General features: G+C 35.6%; 1 protein-coding gene across 3 annotated transcripts in view; it reads right to left on the bottom strand.

Annotated features, from left to right (window-relative positions):
* Window positions 1-543: 543 nt before the first annotated feature.
* The window catches only part of DWA1 (DWD (DDB1-binding WD40 protein) hypersensitive to ABA 1), a 320516-nt gene continuing 297177 nt past the window's right edge, over window positions 544-23882 (bottom strand). For all 3 annotated transcript variants that reach the window (XM_089410719.1, XM_089410721.1, XM_089410720.1), the window contains exon 13: window positions 544-1085. In XM_089410719.1, coding sequence (XP_089266845.1) covers window positions 996-1085 — 90 coding nt within the window. In that variant the 3' untranslated portion in view covers window positions 544-995. The remainder of the gene's footprint in view (window positions 1086-23882) is intronic.

Here is a 23882-nt window from a genome sequence, read left to right as displayed (position 1 = left end):
TCTTTATTTTGTGCATCAGCCGAAATGTTGACATGATCGAATGCCTATAGGCATCTACATAATGTTTTGTTCATTGAATAAAATTATGATTTTTTCCTAGGAAAAAATCTTCATTATTGTTTCATATAATTAAATTATGTTTGGCTTATTTTGCAACAATGTAATTTTACTCATGTTGATTTGATTTTATTTCCCAATCACAAACTCAACTAGCTTGTAACTCTTTTATAAAAAAATATTTTACTTAATGATTAATACAATCTTAGTATTTTTTATTATTGTAATAGTCAACACTAAATATGATTTTATTTCCCAATCACAAACTCAACTAGCTTGTAACTCTTTTATAAAAAAATATTTTACTTAATGATTAATACAATCTTAGTATTTTTTATTATTGTAATAGTCAACACTAAATATGGTTCCCATGAGCAATAGCTCAAGGTTTTTATATAAATGGTCTCAACCCTCAAAGGTTGTTATTCACTTCTAATCTCAATTCCTCAAAAGTTTTTATGAACCACCCACTACAATCTAACCATATCAAATGAAGCAGTGGAAATCTTTTCTTAAAAAAATAAACTGGAAATATTAATGACATCACTAATATTCAAATCTCAAGAAATCTCAACTACTTTTGCAAGCAAATTGAATTCTATTTATACAATTTGTTTATTAGAGCTATCAAATGCTCAATTTGTTTGTGGAACTAGTCAAATTAAGTTTCTATCTAAATATCTAAAACCTGCTTTACAGTAAATATTTAAGAACAAAGGCTGCAATAATAACCTATAGGAGAAAACAGCATTTGCAATTCAGTAAATTAATTATCAAAAGCTATTTTGATGACTTCAGAAACAACAAAAATATCATCAAAAACTATTTTGATGACTTTTGACCCCATTTTACCAAAAAGCTCTTCAGCAAAAAAATTCCTTGGGAGGTCAATGGTAAGAACTTCCTCTCTATGGCCTTGAAAGCCCGCTGTAGTTTAGTTAAAGTCCTTTGCAGCGGAATATACATAAGTGGCTTCCAAACTCTGATATGATGTCAACCAAACCTCCGTAGCCTCCAACTGTAGTAACCTGCAATAAAATAATGTGTAATCCTGGAATAGTTCAGTTTAACATCATAAAGGAGCAGTCAATCACCAAAATCTTGTACATAAAGGAGCAGTCAATCATCAAAATCTTGCAACACTAATCTAGGAAAACATCAATGTATGCACTCACGCATTTACTCAAAACTAGTTTGTTTTGCGATTAAATTCCCACTACTTACTCACTACATGATGTTGCAGCATTCAATTGTAATAACGGCCACGAAATATTGGCACACAGTTACGCATTTAAACAGATACAGCCATTTATTGCAAGTCAAATAAACAAAACAAATGATTTTGCTACTTGGTGTACACTACAAACATCATATATCTATGACCATACAGGCAATGGGTATGGTTCATACATGGCTTCCTTAGTGCAAGACACTACACCAATGAATATGAAATGAAATTTTTAAATGGGAAACCCCGTTAAAACTCATTATTGCATAGCATCCATAATGTGGAGCAAAAATCAATCAAATCAAAGTTAACAGCAGCTCTGTTGATCATAGACGGGAATGGAGAGCTTTCAAAATATTCCCATTGTTCAGAATGATTTAATCCAGGGACTTCAAATATTAATGAAAACCACAGCAAGGAAGAGCTTTCAAAATTTTCCCATTGTTCATAATGGTTTAGTCCAGGGATTTCAAATTTAAACATTATTTAAGACCACGCAAAGGAATTTTGAGGTTATGCAAGAGATTCGTGCCATTCCTTAGATAGTTGGTTTGTATGGAAAGATGTCATTTGCGTGTTTACATCCTATTTCCTAAACTTTCCAACATAGCATTAACATCAATGACATGCCACCATACTTTTCCCAGCTCACCTTTAATCCATAAAATCCATGTCACTTTTCTGTAGTCAAACATTGTATATACCCAACTAATTTTCTTTATTCACAATAGAAATCCTTAATTAAATCAAGATCATTACACGCTCTTACCTGTTGAAGAATTTTGGCATTATTTGTTAGGTTCATGCAAACCTTCCCTTGAGAATTCACACTAGTAGAAGATGGATCACCATCAAATTTGAGCACCCTGACTATTGTGCGTCAGGTGATTCGGTTCGGGTACCCAAGAATGCTAGCTATGTCCAAGGTGGGGATTTTATCAAGGTAAGACATCCTATTAGGTTACTCATATCAATCATGTAGGAGTTACCAGGGTGAATTCAAAGATGCCTTGAGAGATGTCTGCTTCACCCTACAAGCATTAACCTTGAGGTTAAATTAAGAACAAGGGCTTCATTATTCCAATGGAGTTGCCAGAGGAAGATCTATATTGTCATTAAAGGAATTGCCTTTTCAAATATTATGCCAAGTAGGCACACCTACTTCCTCCCATGCAACGGCACCAAAAATGCTACCACAAAATCTCGCAGGGGCCCTAAGTAGAGGAAACCTACAGGACAACTAGACTAAGTGACAACAATGGGACAATGGCCCACTGTCACCACAACCAAGGTCCCTTGCTCTTTACAGGCTTTCACCGATGGGAGGAGTCCCGATATGATTATGATCACCTATAATAGATACTCTATATTTGAAGGTTCAAGGTGATGGAGCTAGAGCTCATTCGAAGAGAGGCTCAATAAAGGTAAGAGACTTCAAAGAAGCAAACTGCTCTCTAGGAAAAACACTAGAAAAAGAGGCACAAGACCAAGGGCTTTGAGGTTTCTCAATGGTAATAGGTATTCACAAAGTCAAGTCTCGAGAGAAGAAAGGGCTTCATATGACTTATTCCAATGAATACTAAGCTCATACAACCCTCAAAGAAGTCCCCAAGGTGAGAGACAAAACCCTAGGTTTTCCCTCTTAGAGTAGCACCTAGGGAAAGAGATTTTATGGATGAAACTTGGGCGGATGTCCAACAAACTTGGAGCATAGGTAGCCTAGACCCTGAGCTTGATGTGTGGACCCTCATATTTCCAAAACATCACTTCCCTAAAATTTCACTACAGGCCCTAGATTTCCGGCCTACCTTTAGTGGACCTAAATTTAAGATAAAAATATGGATAAAGAGGAGTTTGATCACCAAAATCCTTATACTAGTGCTTAGTCCTTTTGGCTATGGAGTCCTAGATGCGTTAGATTAGCCAAATTTGTCCTCAAAGAGGTCAAAAGTTGATGCCTTAACTACCAACCTTCAACAATTACCTACTATTAGAATATAGAGTTTCATGAAGAAAAATGGCATTTCATTACTAGGAATATTTATTGCATGTTATATCATGAGTAACATATGCAAGACTCAACCAAATAACTTCCAAAAATTTCTTCAACAAAATTAGGGCACAATAGCATTTACATTAATAGTTGAATTGAGGCTTCTGTGATCCATAATAGTTGAAAGAATAACTTCGGCGTAAATCACATGTAGACAGAGATTTGTCGACGCGTTTTGAACCAACTAGTGTGGTTCATCGTCAGGACAAGTTGAAGAAACAAATCCAGCTTAGCATGTTAAATACTCTGAGCAGAGTCTCCAACGGCTAAATTGACTAACAGCTAATTTTGAGCTTAGGACCCAGGTCAAATTATTATTTATTAATTTAATATTATTATTATTTTTTTTATTATTATTTGTGGAAATAAGTTAAATTAGGTAAAAATACATAAATAAATAAAATAATTTTAATAGTTGGTTTAAAAAAGGAATTTATTTATTTATTTAAATTAATATATATATATATATATATATTATAATTAAAGTTATAATATTAGGCTATTAAGATAAAAGTTAGGATTAATAAATAAAATAATTTCAATGGTTAGTTTAAAAAGATTATTTATTTATTTATTTAGATTATTTAATAATATATATATATATATATTAATTAAAATCATAATATTAGGTTGTTAAGTGACGAGTATTTTCATTCAATAATAATTTTAATGGTTAGTTTATTTTTATTATTATTATGTATGGAAATAAGTTAAATTAGGTAAAAATATATAAAAAAATAAAATGATTTTAATGGTTGGTTAAAGAAGTAACTTATTTATTTATTTAAATTATTTATTAATAATTGATGATGATGATGATTAACGTCCACCGAGACCAAATAATGGTCTATCGGACCTAAAGAAACAAATTATCTATTTTGATTTAAGATTTTATTCCTATGCTCAAAAAGCTTGGAGAGAAGCCTCCCGAGCTCACTATAATTTTGACATTGTAAAAGGCTAGGAAGGTCAGTGTTGTAACAAAGATTGTGAAACTGAGATCTAATGTGGTTATACGCGGGGCACTCTAAGAGGAAGTGGTTTTCATCCTCGATGTTCCTATTCTCACATATATGGCAAATCCTTTCCGTCCATGGCGTTTTAGGAACTGCCCAACGACCTATTTCACTATGGAGCTCATGAGAATTCGTTCTAATCTTTGCTATATTAATTTTCTTCTTTGAGCTAGTTAAAATAGAGAGATACTTTTGATCTTCTAGGGTGGGGTTGATGACTTTCTTATAATAACTTAATTTTCTTTTAGCCGCTAAGTCTTTCTCACACCACATTTTTTCTTTGAACTTAGAAGTAACAATATCTTTAATGTTATTTATGTTTTGCAATGCATCATTTTCATTGATCTCCCAATAGTTTAACCAAGCCCTTGTGTCTTTATGCCACCCTCGATTGAGCCTTAGGTGGTTTTGGCTAGAATTTAAAGCTAGCTTAGGAAGTCTATGATCGTCTATGTTACTGATTTTGTGCTTGTACAACAGAAACCTAAGCATAGCTACGCTCTCAATAGGGGAAAGACCTGCTTCTATAAGGAGAATAGGATAGGGTGTATTACTTTTAATTTTCAGGTTATAAGTTATAAAACGCTTCTGGATTTGCTCAATCTTTCTCCATGATTCTCTGGAGATGCTGCAACCCCAAACCTCACAGCCATATAAGATAACAGGAGTGACTAAAGTTTCAAAGAGGAACTTCTTTTTATCCCACATTACAGGGTTTGCTATTTTACAATTATTTTCAAGACCAAAGTAAGCTTTCCACCCTCCATTAATCCTTTTCTCAATGCTATGGTTCCAGTTGAGCTTGTGATGAATATCAATTCCTAAGTACTTGTAAGAATACACTTCCTCCAAGTTATTATTGTCATACATAAAATTAGCATAAGTGTCCTTCTTGGATTTGATAATCATAACTTTTATTTTGTCAGTGTTAACAGTCATACCCATGGTAGAGCAGAAATCCTTAAGAAGCCTGATTTGCTTATTAAGATCAGATGGGCACCTTGCCAAAAGAACAATATCGTCAGCATAAAGAAGAAGGATGACGACTATCCCAGCTAAGATCGTGCCATCACATCCTGCTTCCTCTAAATATCCTTCGAGCTTATCGATGTAAATGCCAAATAGGGTAGGGGAAAGGGGGCAACCTTGTTTAACTCCGATGTTACACTTAATATCTTTCGACCACCCTTCATTACTCTTTAGCTCGGTGAAAGTGTTCTGAGGCTCGGTGAAAAAGTTACTATATATTCTTGGCATATATTCTTACTCTATATTCTTCGCATATATTCTTCGGTGAAAGTGTTCTGAGGCTCGGTGAAAGAGTTAAAAACATACTCTATATATTCTTGGCATATATTCTTACTCTATATATTCTTCGCATATATTCTTCGGTGAAAGAGTTCTGAGGCTCGGTGAAAGAGTTAAAAACTTACTCTATCTATTCTTTGGTGAAAGTGTTCTGAGGCTCGGTGAAAGAGTCTGCGGGTTGCGGTGGGCACGGGCGATCTGCAGTCAGTTACCAAAGATTACCAAGGGCAGACGGGCGATCTGCAGTCAGGTTTTCTGATATCAGGTGCACACATTCTTTATCTTTTTCTTTTTCTAATTGCTCATATAATTTCAAGTATGAATATTTCACCACAGTTACCAAAGATTACCAAGGGAAGACCTAGCACAGTTACTCTACAAGGCCTTTATGAGTATATAGAGTCTTTAGAGAAACGTAGAGAGGAAAGAGAAGCCAAGCTACAAAAAGAGTTAGAAGCCATGCTAGAAAATAAATTTGCATCTCTTGAAGACACGATCCAAAAACAAATAGAAAATAAAATAGAACTACTAGAGAATAAAATGGAGGCAATGGAGACTAGACTGCAGGTTATAGAAAAACATAACCAAGATACTAACCAACCATCCCAGCAAGGAGATGCTGATACTTTAGAGAGTCTTAAAATGAAAGACATGATTAAAGAACTAGAAGAAAAAGTTAATAGCCGTCTCACCCTAAATAATGTGGTAGATAAGTTAGATATCAAACCAATTAAAGATGAAATGAAAAAATTAATAGAATTAGACCACGAGCGTAACAAAAGGGCCTTAAACCTTATAATATTCGGCTTAAAAGAGGAAGTAGATGAGGATACTTTAGCCTTAGCCCAGACAGAACTACATAATAGATTACAAATTGAAACATTATGTCTCACAGAAGCAACAAGGTTGGGGAAATTAACCGAGAATAAAGGAAGACTAATCCGCATAAAGGTGAGCTCCACTAATCATAAGCATGACATACTTAGTAAAACCTCAAGTCTAAAAGGAACGAGAATATTCATAAATGAAGATCTCATTCCAGAAGACCAAGCAGAATTAAGAAAGGAGGTTCAAAAGGTAAAAGAAGCTAGAAAGGAAGAAAAATGGGCAATAATCAGAAATAGAAAAGCCTTTATTCGAGATAGAAACCAGAAAGATAGTAATCAATAACAATTAAACATGCTCCGGATCCTTTCTTGGAATTGTCGAGGCTTCCCATGGAACAAAGGCCCCAAGCTAAGTTGGATTTCAAATGATGTTGATATTATTTTTCTTGCTGAAACTTGGGAGCACGAAGAATCTAAGGTCCCTAACATAGATGGCTTTACGCTATGGTCTACCTGGAACAAGCGATCCTCCCGTAGAGGCATTGGGGGAATAGCATTATATATATATATATATATATATATATAATTAAAAAGTTATAATATTAGGTTATTAAGATAAAAGTTAGGATTAATAAATAAAATAATTTTAAAGGTTAGATTAAAAAGATAATTTATTTATTTATTTAAATTATCTAATAGTTATTATATATATATATAAATTAAAATCATAATATTAGGTCGAGAATTTTCATTTATTAATTTAATAATAATTTTTAATGGTTAGTTTAAAAAAAGTAATTTAATAATTTATTTATTAATAATCAAAAATATATATATATATATATATATATATAATTATAATTATAAAGTTAGGATAAAACACTATATAAAAAAATAAAACAATTTTATGGTTAGTTTAAAAAGGTAATTTATTTATTTAATTAAATTATTTATTAAATATTGTTAATATTATATATATACATATATATTCTAACTAAAATTATAATATTAGGTTGTTAAGTTAAATATATATATATATAATGAGGCCGAGCAATCTCAATAAAGATGATGGTTGGAAAATCAGTAGGTGCTGGATTCAGCACTCTCTTCTTAGTCGGTTTTTCTGCCCCCTCCTCATTTTTGAGCTCTTTTTATATATATATATATATATATATAATTTTTATTATTATTATTATTATTGGTTTATTTATTTATTTATCTATAATTTATTTATTTATTTATATATATATATATATATATATATATATATGATGATGAAGATGATGATGGTTAACGTCCGCTGAGACCAAACAATGGTCTATCAGACCTAAAGAAACAAATTATTTATTTTGATTTAATATTTTATTCCTATGCTCAAAAAGCTTGGAGAGAAGCCTCCCGAGCTCACTATAATTCTGACATTGTAAAAGGCTAGGAAGGTCAGTATTGTAACAAAGATTGTGGAATTGAGATCTAATGTGGTTATACGCGGGGCACTCTAAGAGGAAGTGGTTTTCATCCTCGATGTTCCTATTCTCACATATATGGCAGATCCTTTCCATCCATGGCATTTTAGGAATTGCCCAACGACCTGTTTCACTATGGAGCTCATGAGAATTCGTTCTAATCTTTGCTATATTAATTTTCTTCTTTGAGCTAGTTAAAATAGAGAGATACTTTTGATCTTCTAGGGTGGGGTTGATGACCTTCTTATAATAACTTAATTTTCATTTAGCTGCTAAATCTTTCTCACACCACATTTTTCCTTTGAACTTGGAAGTAACAATATCTTTAATGTTATTTATGTTTTTCAATGCATCATTTTCGTTGATCTCCCAATAGTTTAACCAGGCCCTTGTGTCTTTATGCCACCCTCGATTGAGCCTTAGGTGGTTTTGGCTAGAATTTAAAGCTAGCTTAGGAAGTCTATGATCGTCTATGTTACTGATTTTGTGCTTGTACAACAGAAACCTAAGCATAGCTAGGCTCTCAATAGGGGAAAGACCTGCTTCTATAAGGAGAATAGGATAGGGTGTATTACTTTTAATTTTCAGGTTATAAGTTATAAAACGCTTCTGGATTTGCTCAATCTTTCTCCATGATTCTCTGGAGATGCTGCAACCCCAAACCTCACAGCCATATAAGATAACAGGAGTGACTAAAATACATATATATATATATATATATATATATATATATAACTTAACAACCTAATATTATAATTTTAGTTAGAATATATATGTATATATATAATATTAACAATATTTAATAAATAATTTAATTAAATAAATAAATTACCTTTTTAAACTAACCATAAAATTATTTTATTTTTTATATAGTGTTTTATCCTAACTTTATAATTTTAATTATAATATATATATATATATATATATATATATATATATCACTGTTTTACAACCAGGCGGATTCAACTCGGAAACGGCCGAGTCATACCGAGCCGTTAAAAAATTTTGTGACCAGGCCAGCAACCCGGCTCGGTTGACCGAGTCAACTATGACTCGGCCGAGTCATCCAATGACTAGGCCGAGTCATGGTTGACTCGGTCAACCAGGCCGGGTCCGTATTGACCAGGCCGAGTCAATGAAATGCGGCTGGGCAGGCATAAAAGACATAAAAAAATTCATTTTTTTGGTATTTTTCAAATGTTTAATGGAGTTTAAGGATTCCAAACTGTTTAATGCAGTTTAAGTCACATATGTTTTAATATGGAATCGAAATCTGCCATATATCTATTATCACTGTTGACTATTCAAGTGTGAAGGGAGCTGAGTTTTGCTGTATGTGTTTCCTCATTCCACAATTATTTCAGATCGTGTCCATTGTTGGAGTGACATGGTTATGCATTGATTTTCTGAGCTGAAGAGTGAAAGGGCTGATATCACTATCATTGTTGAAGATACCAGTGGTCAATCCCTTTGAAATAAGCCCAGGTTCTTCATATCTGTTTAATGTACAGATCTTATTACAGCTAGTAAATCTGATATCTAGATTCTATATATCAGTCTATATATAAGGTATCGTCCAAATTACAATTGAAATGTCAAACGATGCCCTGGATGAGGGCCTACTCTTGCACTCAACAAAATACCTAAGAGACTCAAAGTTACAAAACAAATTAATGCAAAAAGGACCTAAACAGTACTATGCTGCTGGTTATAAGGCCTAAAATCTGCAGTTAATATAACTTTTCCTCAAGCCCTACTACACATGTCCGAGCCCTAAACACTTTACTTGAGTCTTCAGTGCAAATGATTATCCACAGTCAAGCATAAGTCCTGTAGTTCATTGTTAGTGGATGTCGAGTTCTTTGGAGCAGGTCTGTAATAAAATTCTGGGTGTGCAATTGAAAAGGAATCCCAACCGAATCACAAGGGAAAAAGGAAGAGAACAGATCTTAAGGATAAAAATTTAAAATAACCCTAGACTCAAGGTAAAACAACACCAACGGATCAAAAATACAATAAAGTTCTGAAATTATACTCAAAGAATTACCCAAACAAATTCCATTGGAAATTTGGAACACACAAAGGAATACAAATTGAAACCCTTACCTTGACACCTAGAGCTACTGTATATTTTTTTCACTGTTCTGATGATGATGATCCAGACTCCAGAGATTGGTCGAGATGATCTTGGCTCCTCTGGCAGTAGCTACTAGCCAGTAGTAGTGTAGCTGCTAGCAGTGCTGCAGTAGTACTAGTATTGGAGTCTGGTCACCATCACAGTTTACTTTTGTTGTAGAGGCCATTTCTAGCCTCCTTGGTTATTTGTATTTTGTTTTGAGTCTTTGATCATGTATGACAGTTGACTATGTATTGCCATTGGGTACCATTTTGATATAATGGATTGGTTCATGAGCCTACTTTGATCATATGTTGTCTTCCATCTATATTATAATGCTGTGTGTTTGGACTTTGGAAACATGAATGAAAATCTTTAAAATTATGTTTAAAATATTTAAAATTATGTTTTTTTATAAAAAAAAATAAATATTTAATGTATTTTTTACAACGACCGAGTCATTGAAATCGACTTGGCCGAGTCATTACCGAGTCGGAGTCGGAGTCGGAGTCGATCCTCGGCCGAGTCGGAGTCCGAGTCGGAGTCGTAAAACACTGATATATATATAGTTTTGATTATTAATAAATAAATTATTAAATTATTTTTTTAAACTAACCATTAAAAATTATTATTAAATTAATAAATGAAAATTCTCGACCTAATATTATGATTTTAATTAAAAATATATATATATATAATATTAATAATAATTATTAAATCATTTAAATAAATAAATAAATTATCTTTTTAATCTAACCTTTAAAATTATTTTATTTATTAATCCTAACTTTTATCTTAATAACCTAATATTATAACTTTAATTAATATATATATATATATATATAATATATATATGATGATGATGGTTAACGTCCGCTGAGACCAAATAATGGTCTATCGGACCTAAAGAAACAAATTATCTATTTTGATTTAAGATTTTATTCCTATGCTCAAAAAGCTTGGAAAGAAGCCTCTCGAGCTCACTATAATTTTGACATTGTAAAAGGCTAGGAAGGTCAGTGTTGTAACAAAGATTGTGAAACTGAGATCTAATGTGGTTATACGCGGCGCACTCTAAGAGGAAGTGGTTTTCATCCTCGATGTTCCTATTCTCACATATATGGCAGATCCTTTCCGTCCATGGCGTTTTGGGAACTGCCCAACGACCTGTTTCACTATGGAGCTCACGAGAATTCGTTCTAATCTTTGCTATATTAATTTTCTTCTTTGAGCTAATTAAAAGAGAGAGATATTTTTGATTTTCTAGGGTGGGGTTGATGACCTTCTTATAATAACTTAATTTTCTTTTAGCTGTTAAATCTTTCTCACACCACATTTTTTCTTTGAACTTAGAAGTAACAATATCTTTATTGTTATTTATGTTTGCAATGCATCATTTTCGTTGATCTCCCAATAGTTTAACTAGGCCCTTGTGTCTTTATGCCACCCTCGATTGAGCCTTAGGTGGTTTTGGCTAGAATTTAAAGCTAGCTTAGGGAGTCTATGTATATATAATTATTAATAAATAATTTAAATAAATAAATAAATTACTTCTTTAACCAACCATTAAAATTATATTATTTTTTATATATTTTTACCTAATTTAACTTATTTCCATAAATAATAATAATAAAAATAAACTAACCATTAAAATTATTATTGAATGAAAATACTCGTCACTTAACAACCTAATATTATGATTTTAATTAAAATATATATATATATATATATATATATATAGATGTATAATATTAATAATAATTATTAAATAATTTAAATAAATAAATAAATTATCTTTTTTAACTAACCATTGAAATTATTTTATTTATTAATCCTAACTTTTATCTTAATAACCTAATATTATAACTTTAATTAAATATATATATATATATATATATATATATATATATTCCTTTTTTAAACCAACCATTAAAATTATTTTATTTATTTATGTATTTTTACCTAATTTAACTTATTTCCATAAATAATAATAATAATATTAAATTAATAAATAATAATTTGACCTGGGTCCTAACGTCAAAATTAGCCGTTAGTCAATTTAGCCGTTGGAAACTCTGCTCAGAGTATTTAACATGCTAAGCTGGATCTGTTTCTTCAACTTGTCCTGACGATGAACCACACTAGTTGGTTCGAAACGCGTCGACAAATGTCTGTCTACATGTGATTTACGCCAAAGTTATTCTTTCAGCGTTTACATTAGTTGCAGCAATTAAATATATTAGACATTTTCACGAGAAAGATTTCATCAACAAACGAACTTACAAGGTAATCATGCAATATATCCATCCATATTCAAGAAGTAGCACCAAGACAAGATAAAAAATCAGATCCAAATATCATAGTGCATCCAATATCCTCCGACAACCTCCAAAGAAAAAGTGTGAGTTCTTTTACAAGACAAGAATCCAAGTGATAATGATGAGTTCTCACAAATGAGACTCACTTCTATTTATATGAGTATCTCTAAATCGAATTAGCCTAATAAGCCTCAAAATTATAAAATAATGTGCTAAAAACAAGTCTTTGTCACAAGTCGACCAAGTAGCTATCACAAGTTATTAATTAGCCATCCATAAGCAAGCCGATTTGATGACATCATAATGATGTAGGGTCGTTGGAGGGCCATGTTGAGTCCTCTAAGTGCCATGATGAGAGAGAGGGATCCAATAAAGATGAATTAAGGGATGACCCCTAATTTTCCATGCAAGTCATCATGTGGGGCCCCAATGTGGTTTGGGTCACAACTATTGGTCTCATGGGTCTCCAGATGAAAGAAAAACATGTACAATGCTCCAAATGAGGGCTCTGATGATGGTGCCTACCCCCTCCCATGTCTCAAGGGTGAGACAAACCTCCTCTGGGCCTCAGATCAACTTCCATGATCATGCTAAGTCGGTCGGTGCACGCTGGTCCAAGTGCATCATTTTGTGAATAATGTGGGGAAATGAACAAACTAATGAAGGTGCTAAGGGTGCCCATGGCATGAAATGATGCTCTAACACATGATGGAATCCCATGGCTCTCAACGCATCCTCTAGGGGTGTCAATATGATCCTCTAGTGGGCTCGAGCCCCAATTAAGTTGCCCAACCCATGATGAAACCACCTACCAATTATATATAAGATCCAATGCGCTTCCTCACCATCAGGGACAATAATTCATTAGTGCATTTAAGTGAACCAAGCTTGTTAATCAAGGGCACATTGAAACTTCATAACGGGCTTCCCTTCCAAATTTTGGACTTTAAGCTTGCAATAATGTTACCTCCCTAGGTAGGAGTGGCTAACAAACAACCCTATTAGGTGTTCCCAGCCCCTAAGGGGAAAGACAGGTCCAAGGTACATCCTTCAATTAATAGGGGTCATGTGAATAATGATGAAATGGAAAGGGACACAAGGGTCTCAAATCTAAACGTCGTGGGTTCAAGGATGGTAATGATGAGGGATGTCCACATATTTAGCTGTAGAAATATAGGAGGGAGCAATCATGAATACATGAGTTACCCCGGCCTTTGTTTTTCCACCCTCCTTTATTTTCCATTTTCCTTTTCTTGATTTTTCTTTGTATTACTACTCAGAGTTCCAGAAGATGAGAGCATGTTGTGTATGATATAAGTAGTTATTACCCCCTTAAGGTGGGGAAATTCATCGCCCACTAGGGGTAGGGACATGCATGGGTTCCTTAATCATATGGGGGCACTCATGGGTATGAGAGGACAAGTGGCTTCCTAAGGCTTTGATCTTTGGCCTAGGGAAAAGTGTCCAAATTTATTTGTACTTTTCTCCTAAAGTGACTTTATAAGTGGTAAAGTCAATTTAATTTAAAAGTGACTTTATAAGTGGTAAAGTTACATTCTAATTTAAAAGTGACTTTATAAGTGGTAAAGTTACATTCTAATTTAAAGGTGACTTTATTAAAGTCAATGAAGAATTAGAAAGTGAAAAAGTGACTATGGAAATAAAAGGCTATGTGGGTCTTTATTTAAGCGGGTGAGTTGAAAAATAGAAAGTGAGAATTAAATGCAAATTTATTCTCATCCCTAGATCTTAAGGTAACCCGAAAGGTCATTTAGAGAGTAAAAGGAGAAGAGAAGAAGAAAAAATCAATTCATTCTTTCATGAGCATTTGAGAGAAAGAGAAGAGAAAGCAAGGAGAAAATTTCTGAGCAGTGAGGAAGTGGAGGGCAGCAAGAAGACATTTCAACAAGTCTGGGCAGCAGCATTTATTAGCACGCATCCCAAGGCAAAACTGTACAGTATGAAAAATGCACAAAAATCGAAAAAGAGGGACAATAGCAAGGGCACAAATTTCAAGGTAGATTTGGGCATGATTTTCGAGGTAGCCGTATTGGTGAAATCTATGCAGTCTGTACAGTCCATACAACAAGTTTTGGGCACATTTTTCGAGGCAAGTCGTAAAACATTTAATGTTGCTTTATTGCTGGAAAAATTTCTGTTTTGGTTGTTTGCTGATTTGCGTGATTTTCGAGGCGGAGTTCAAGCACGGAAATCGAGAAAGTTGTAATTTGTGGTTGTTGGAATTTTTACTGTGTATTTCAGTTTCTCTGTAAAAGCATTTTCAAACATAAAGAAGAGCTCTCAAACTAGTTTTCCCTAAGAGTTGTAGGGGGTTTTTCCAGGGTCACATTGACCAAAAATCATTGTTATTTTCTGAGTGTGGCTGTCATAATTTTGCTATGTTTTATTTCTGCAATTTCAGCAGTTGTGAAATCTCTAAATTTGTATTTTCAGAAAATATTGTCATTTCCAGATTTTAAAATTTTTATCATGCTTGGATTTAAAACTAAATGCATGGAGTGATAAGGAAAAGTGATAACCGGAGTAGGGGTTGAAATTATTCATGGTATCAGAGCTTGGTTGGCTAAAAAGTGCAGTTTGGGACAGTAAAGTGAAAATTACAGCGAGCTGATTTTTACACAGAAAACAGAAACCTTTACCACAGATTTGAAAATTTCAATTTGGTAGGACAGTGAAACATGTCTTTGGGTTTGAGAGTTGAAGACAAGTTGGATGGGAAGAACAACTACAGTGCATGGAAAGAGAAAATCCAGAGCATCTTTGAGGAAGAAGAAGTATGAGGCATTATGGTAAATACCACACAAAACCCAATAGTAGTACCTGCTGACCCTGTACAGTTGGCAGAGTTTAACAAAAAGAATGCTAAGGCAAAAAGATTGATTCTAGAAGGAATCAAAGATCATGTCATTCCTCATGTGAGAGGAAAGACTTATGCACATGAGATGTGGACAGCGTTGAACAGTCTTTACCAGAGCTCAAATGAAAATAGAAAAATGGTCCTAACGGAGAAACTGAAGGCCATTAAAATGGCTAAGACTGACAGTGCTATAGCGTACCTCACAAAGATTACTTCAGTGAGAGATGAGTTGGCAGTCGTAGGTGAGATCATTGAACCCATTGAGTTGGTGAGGATTGCTTTGAATGGTTTTCTGAAGACTTGGGAGAATTATGTGGATGGCATTGTTGCACGGGAAAACCTTCCCGATTGGGAGAGGTTGTGGGATGATTGCATTCAGAATGAGATCAGAAAGAACCATCTTAGGGCAGCCAAACAGGTGGAGGAGAATGACAATGTGGCATTGTTAGCAAGAGGCAAGAAGGGCAGAGCAAAGAAGCAAGCTTTCAACAGTGGAGTTAAACGCAAAGGTAAAGGCAAACAACAAAACAAGAAGAAGGACTATTCCAAAGTCAAATGTTGGAATTATCAAAAGTTGGGACACTATGTTGTTGTGTGTCCGGAGAAGAAGAACAAGAAAGGGAGAGACAAACCCATGGTAGCTTCTGCAGAGATAGAGAGCTTTGATCGGGAGTTTGGGTTCATAGCTTGTGAGGCCACTAGTGCAGGATCACCTGCCATAGAGGTTCAGAGAGAGTGTGCACTCCCCGCCACTAGCAAAGCATCTTCTAGCATTTGGTATGTTGACAGTGGCACTTCCCACCACATGACAGGAGTCAGAGACTACTTCTCAGAGCTTTCAGAGGATGATACTGATATGGAGGTAGAACTTGGTGATGCAGCATTGTTAGAGCAGTCGGTGTGGGGACATTGACATTTGATAGGGGACCCAAACCTCCCTTGAAAGTGTCAGATGTTCTATATGTATTTGGAATGAAGAAGAACCTGATATCTATCTCAGGACTTGAGGACAGAGGGTGTGATGTGTTGTTCAGGAGAGGGAAGGTGCTTATATATCCTAGGGGAACTCCAGCTTCTTTAGCTAGAGTGATTGGTGAGCGTCATGCCAAGGTGTACAAGTTCTCATTCCAGCCCCAGATGGCATTGAGTAGCAGCACCCGAGATAGGACCAACAGCAAATCTAGCAGTTCATAGTTGTGTGAGATTTGGCACCGTAGGATGGGGCACATGTTTCATAAGGCCTTGAGTACATTGCGGGAGATCACCATAGGTGTGCCAGATTTCAGTTCCGATCACCTTGATGTATGCAGAGGATGTGCTATGGGGAAGTTTGCTAGATCCCCTTTTCCCAACAGTGATAGCAGAGCAACCGAGATCCTTAACTTGATTAATATCGATGTGAGTGGTCGTATGTCTCATGTATCCTTGAGTGGCTATGAGTACTATATTTTATTCATTGATGACCACTCCAGGAAGACTCAGATTTATTTCTTGAAGACCAAGAGTGAGGTCTTCAAGCGGTTTCAAGAGTTCAAAGCTCTTGTGGAGACCCAAACAGGTAGGAAATCAAGGTGCTCAGGTCGGACAATAGAGGGGAGTATACCCTTGGTGAGTTTGTTGATTTTTGTGTTGAGGCAGGCATTAGGAGGGAGTTCACAGTTCCTTATAACCCCCAGCAGAATGGAGTTGCGGAGACGAAGAACAAATCCATTGTAGGGGCTGCCAAAGCCATGCTTCATGATCAAGGGTTACCTTTATTTTTGTGGGCAGAGGCCTGCAAGACTGCTGTGTACCTGCAAAACGGGAGTCCACATCGTGCCTTGGGGAATGTCACTTCGGAGGAGGCTTTTTCTAGGAAGAAGCCTGATGTTGGGCACTTTCGTATCTTTGGGTGCCTTACATATTCCTATGCCCCCAAGGAGAACAGGACCAAGCTAGAGCCCACTGCAGACAAGGGCATCTTTGTGGGTTATAGTGAGACCTCGAAAGCTTATTGGATTTATATTCCTGCGCAGAGGAAAATGGTTGTCAAGCGGGATGTGAAGTTTGACGAGGAGAGAGCTTTCAGGAGGTCACGAGAGTTAGAGTATCCAGAGTCACTAGACCCTCAGGAGCAGCTAAGTCAGTCACAGGGATCCAGTGGTCAGGGATCTAGTTTTATGTGTTTGATCTCATTAATGAAGTGATGGGAGTCCTTGACAAAGGAGCTAGTGTTTCCTACCATAGGTTTAAGTTTCTTAGCAAGATGTTTCGCGAGATGGTAAGTGGGACCTCCAATTGTATTGACTATGGGTCTAATGGGGATACCTTCCTTGTGAATTTTAGGGGCTCCATAGATCCTAGGGGTGTAGGGATTGGTTTCAATAAGATTCTTGATATTGTGTTCATTGCTCATTTTTATTAAGTTATTCACGTTTTTGGAGATCTTCCTTGTGGGATTATTTTTTAATTTAATGTAACAGCCACTATTGGTTAAGTGGTCTGTCATTTTCTCATTGTAATCTTTTGTGTTCATTATAACAGTGGCACCACCTTTGTCTGCTTTTAAGACTACAATGTTAGGGTTTTGGTTTAGGGTTTTGAGAGAAAGGTATTCTTGTTTGGAGATATTGCTTCTGGGAGGTTTAGCTTTTCTGAGGATGATGGAACAATCTTGTCTAATGGTCTCTTTGATATTGTCAGGTAAATTCTTAATCCCATACTCAATGTTGCATAAAATGTCTTCTTTGGGGATGGTGCGTGGGGAAATAGCAAAATTCAATCCTCTTTCAAGTAGACCTAAAGTGACTTGGTCAATCTGGGTATTAGAGAGATTTATGATACTTACCTTCCCAGCATTGGATGTCACTGTCTCACTTCTTGTTTCGATTTCTTGAGTTGTGGATTTAGTGTTATTTGGGGTTATTGCATCATAAAACTAGTTCTTCTAAGAAGAAGAAGAAGAAAACCTCTTCGATCAAATTAGATGTAAAATTTGATTTGCCAATTTATGATGGAGAACTTAACGCAGAAAAGCTTGATAATTGGATAAGGCAAATTGATGTATATTGCAGAGCACAGAAAGTCGATTCAGAAAGGAAGAAGATCCAACTGGCTAGCCTTTGTCTTGGAGGAACCGCACTTGTGTGGTGGGAAGGCAAGACACAAGCAGATCTTCAAAAACATGGTAAAATCATTTCAACTTGGAATGAATTTGTTTCTGCCATTAAAAAGCAATTTTATCCTTTGGCTTATATGCAGCAAGCAATGATGAGTTGGCAAACACTACATCAATTGAAGGGTCAAAGTGTACAGAGTTATACTCAGGAATTTCACAAAAGAGCTTTAACATTAGGCATATCATTGGACTCACCAGAGACATTGTTAAAATATATAGGTGGTCTTCATAGTTATTTGAAGCATACTATACTTATGTTTAATCCCACTAGCTTAGATGATGTGTCAATTCAAGCAACTCATCTAGAGGCTAGAGGTAAAAATGTAAACCCAGATGTTGGGAAATCATCCAAATCTACTGAGAACAACAATAAAGGAAAGAAATTGAAATGGAAGGAGAGGAAAACAAACACTGTAAAGAAGGATAAACCTTCATGCACTCATTGTAAGAAGGAAGGACACGATGAGGCACACTGCTAGTCTTTGCATCCAGAATTGAAGCCTAAGAAGTTCGGGGGTAAAGAGCGAAAGAATGTTGCTGCTATTCAAAAGGACTTGGGGTCAAACTCAAGTGACGAAACAACAGTTACAGCCACAGGTATAAAAGGTAAAGATTCTGAAGCATCTACAAGTAATTCTTCACATTCTGTTGATAATGAAAGTAATGAGAGGAAAAGAAATGAGCTATTTCATATTAGAGTCATTTCCAAGCACACTAAAATTGATACTTTATTTGATAGTGGGTCACAAGTAAATTTGATTTCTGAAACAATTGTAAAGAAGTTGGGTCTAGAAACAAAACCTCATAAGAAGCCATATCCATTAGGTTGGGTGTGTGATAAAACAAAGCTACAAGTTACGAGACAATGTAAACTTCAGTTTGCTATTGGGTCAACATTTGTAGATGAGGTTGAGTTAGATATAGTCCCATTGGACATATGTGGAATTGTTTTAGGGAGTCCATACTTGTATGATAGAAAGGATATCTTCTATCAAGCTGAAAATAAGTATCAACTCACTAAGGATGGAATTGAGTATATTGTAAGGGCTCATAAAATTAAAGATAACTTCTATCTCATAAATTCAAGACAGATGAAAAGAATAGTAAATTCAAGCAAGCAATTTTTACTAATGATTATAAAGGAAAAGGATCTTGATAAATCTGATGCATTCCAAGGCTGTAATCCTAAACAAAAAGCAGATTTAGTTAAAGTTGTTTCCGATTATGATATTCTGTTTCAGGAGCCTAAGGGGCTTCCACCCAAGCGAGAGATAGCACATGATATTTATTTGCAGCAAGATGCTCCACTACCTAACATTGGAATGTACAGGTTATCAGCTCTAGAGAATGCAGAGATAAAGAAGCAGGTACAGGAGTTGCTCAATAAAGGGTTTATTAGACCAAGAACATCACCGTGCGGATCACCAATTGTGTTGGTGCAAAAGAAAGACGGTTCATGGAGAATGTGCATTGATTTTAGAGCACTAAATAAAATTACGATCAAGAATCGTTATCCTCTTCCTCATATTGATGATTTATTAGATCAATTAAAAGATGCAGTTTACTTTTCTAAATTAGACTTGCGAAGCGGCTACCATCATATCAGAGTTGCAGAACAAGATGTATGGAAAACCACTTTCAAGATGAAGCAACGACTTTATGAATGGTTGGTTATGCCTTTTGGCTTAACTAATGCTCCTGCTACGTTTATGTGAGTCATGAATGATGTATTTAAATTTTAGACCATTTATTGATGATTTGTAATAGTCTATTTAGATGATATTCTTGTTTTTAGTAGGACAAGGGATGAACATGTAAAGCATGTAAAGCAGGTTTTAGATGTTTTAAAAAGATAAAATCTCTATGTGAAGCTGTCAAAATGTGAATTTGGCAGGACATCTTTGAATTATTTGGGTTATATTGTAGGGGGTGGTGAATTGAAGATAGATCCCTCTAAGGTTGAAGTCATTGTGAACTGGCCTAAACCCAAATCTGCTACAGAAGTTAGAAGTTTCTTAGGGGCAGCACAATATTGGAGAAAGTTTATTGCTAACTTTTTGTTGATTGCAGCTCCTTTACATGCTTTGACAAGTGTGAAACAGGTGTTTCAGTGGGGAGGCAAACAGTAGAAAGCCTTTGACACCTTGAAAGAAAGGATCAGTACAGCGCCAGTACTAGCACTACCAGATCTTCAGCATCCATTTGAGATCGAGACAGATGCAAGTGACTATGCCATGGGGGTAGTGTTGATGCAGCACAGGAAGCCTATATGCTTTCATTCTGAGACATTTACATCTGCAATAGTTAACTATCCTACATATGATAAAGAATTGTATGCATTAGTTCAGAGTGTTAAAAAGTGGAAACATTATATAATGGGTAAAAAAACCATATACATAGATCATCAACCACTTCAATATTTACCCTCACAAACTAAATTGCAACAATCAAGACATTACAGGTGGATGGGTTTTCTACAGCAATTTCATCTTGTTATCAGATATAAGAAGGGCATACATAATAAGGTTGTAGACATGTTATCAAAACCAATTATAAATGCATCCACTATACTTAAGCATAATTCAGTAATTCATGAAAGTTACATTGAACAATATGCTCAAGATACAGATTTTAAGGATGTATATGCAACTTTAAGTCATGGCAAGCAGGTAGAAGAATTGGATTACTACATTAAGGACAAACTCTTATATCATTTGGGAAAGTTATGCATTCCACAAACTGAAAGAGTTAACATAATTCGAGAAGCACATACTTCTCTCATATCAGGTCATTTTGGTGTAAGTAAAACAGTTGCACAATTACAAAGGTTTTGTTATTGGCCACGAATGAATGAGACAGTTTCTAGATATATTAGAGGATATACTATGTGTGCTACAAGCAAGCCAAGTAATAGAAAATTAGGCTTGTATACTCCACTTCCAATTCCTTCTCGTCCTTGGGAAAGTGTTTCCATGGATTTTGTTGGGGGATTGCCAAAGTCTAGAAAAGGTCATGATTATTTGTATGTAGTTGTGGATAGGTTCAGTAAAATGTGTATTTTGATACCATGTAATAAACAAGTCACAGCTGAACAAACTGCAAAGTTGTTCTTTCAAAATGTATGGGTTCATTTTGGGTTACCCACTTCTATTGTATCTGATCGAGATTCTCGATTTGTTGGGAAATTTTGGTCAAGTCTATGGGAGTTAATGGACACAAAGTTAAAGAAGAGCACAACATTTCATCCACAAACAGATGGTTAGACAGAAGTGGTCAACAGGACAGTGATATAGTTGCTTCGAGGATATTGCAGCAAGCATCCCAAACTTTGGGATGAGCATTTGAGTTATGTGCAGCATGCTTACAACCGTGCCAAACATTCTTCTGCTCAAAGGTATCCTTTTGAGACTTGTTTTGGTTTTATACCCAAGTCTCCCTTGGATTTTGTTTTTGGTAAAGACACAGCAGTTGATGGACACAGTGATGTGGACAAAGCAACCAAGTTCATTGAACAAATCTAGGAAATTCACCAGGCAGTACAGAAACAGCTGGAAAGAAGTCAATCCAAGTATAAGGCGCGACATGACAAGCATCGATTTGAGCATAGTTATCAAGTTGGTGATTAAGTCTTGTTGTACATCAGTAAAGAAAGACTGCAAGGGGAAGGTAAAAAGTTAAAACCAATTAGATATGGTCCCTTCAAAATACTTGATAAAATTGGTGAAAATGCTTTCCGCCTAGATCTACCAGCTTATATGAAAATCTATTCAGTCGTTAATGTTGAAAACTTGAGGTTGAATGAACCTTCATTGATTGAAGATCCTGAAGAGCAAGGTCAGCTACCTTCCATTGAGGATCTGTTGCCTGAGTATCTCAATGAGTTACAGGAGGACACAGTTCTTGACAGGAGGATAAGAACTTCGCGATGAGGGGATGTTGAGTACCTGAGAGTTGGACTCAAAGGTACAAATCCAAGTAAAGCACGATGGATAGAGATTGGAAAAGTGAAGGAACTTTATCCTCACTTACTCGATAGCTAAAACCAACTTTTGGTGGACCAAAAGCTTCTAGTGGGGAGGAGTGATCCAAAATGGATTCAGCATAGCCTCCAAATCAAAAGTCTTCAAATACAGGTGAAAGTGGAATAATGTTGAAATGCTTGTGAATACGAAGCCAATGGTGCAAACCGCATGCAAATCCGAGTTTGGATAAGGAAATGGGAGCCAATTAAAAATTAGGCCGAAAAGTCAATGCCTACGTCAACAGGACAGGTGGCAACCCGGGAAAGAGTCATAGGGTCTTGGTGATGTCAGCACAGAACATGATGTGGCAATCAACGATTAGTTCATACCACAGGCGATGGGGATCAGCGAACAAGTGCAGTGATCGTCCGATCAAAGGAGATTGACGCATATCGCGTTGAAACATGCAAGCATGTTATCTTAGAAAATGGACGCGATATATTTATGCAAAAGGAGCTAAACTCTTTGAGTTCCGACAAGAGAGCGGTAAATGGTTTATCACGTGCCTTCAAGGTAGGAAGCGGTTTTCGACCAAGAGCATGCGATTCCACTCAACGGGCGACACATAGCATCCCGAAAACCACTTTCTCGCGTGCCTTCAGAGAATTAGCAAACGTGCTAGTTGGAGCGCGAGACTGTGTGATGACCGTCGAATCCCATAGGACAGATCAACGGTGCAGGTTGTCCGGATCAGTTGATGAGCGGGACGCGATAGCCGTCAAATGGTTTGTTCTCGATATCAGCGCTGGTGAAAGGCCGAACGGTCAGGGTCCACCCGTGCCCGTCAATCCTTTCGTTTATAGTTTGTTTATATTATAAACGTATTGTTCCACGTTTATTGCAGTTTCTAACTAAACATGTTATATAAACACCATAACACAGAAAAGTTGACAGAGCAGTGTGTTGTGAATTGTTCCAGGGGGTCTAGAGGTCAGGGTGACCAGTACGGTCGTGTGTATGCTCATTTCGACTCGAAGTTTCGAGCAAAACATAGTGGTGAGTTCCATTTTTGGTGTTTGAGACTGTTTTTGAGCTCACACCTGTAACAACCATTTTGAAGACATAATAAAGAGGTCAGCACTAGAAGCTAGGACCAGGAGACATAGCCAAGAAGTCTGGTGAACTCCTTTATCAATTTTGGTTGTGTTGATGTGTTTTAATTGTGTTTACTAATTGTTTAAGTGTCTGTGTTATTCGCAATCTTTTTGATCCATTGCACTATGTAACATAGGCAACTTCACACATAGTCTGTAATACCTTTTTCAATATTGGATCATAATGGGAAGACACTTGAAGGTAAAAACTGATCATGGGAGTCAGAAATACCTTTTAGAACAAAGATTATCTTCAGAAGAGCAGCAAAAATGGGTCACAAAGATGTTGGGTTATGACTTTGAAATCATCTACAAAAAAGGGAAGCAAAATGTTGTGGCAGA

Source organism: Pinus tabuliformis, chromosome 3_1, assembly GCF_031772625.1.
Source record: "Pinus tabuliformis cultivar Carrire ecotype Pingquan chromosome 3_1, CPIR1, whole genome shotgun sequence".
NCBI classification, from domain to species: domain Eukaryota; kingdom Viridiplantae; phylum Streptophyta; class Pinopsida; order Pinales; family Pinaceae; genus Pinus; species Pinus tabuliformis.
The sequence above is the reverse complement of the archived record's forward strand: the minus strand, read 5'-3'. Positions and strand labels throughout refer to the sequence as shown.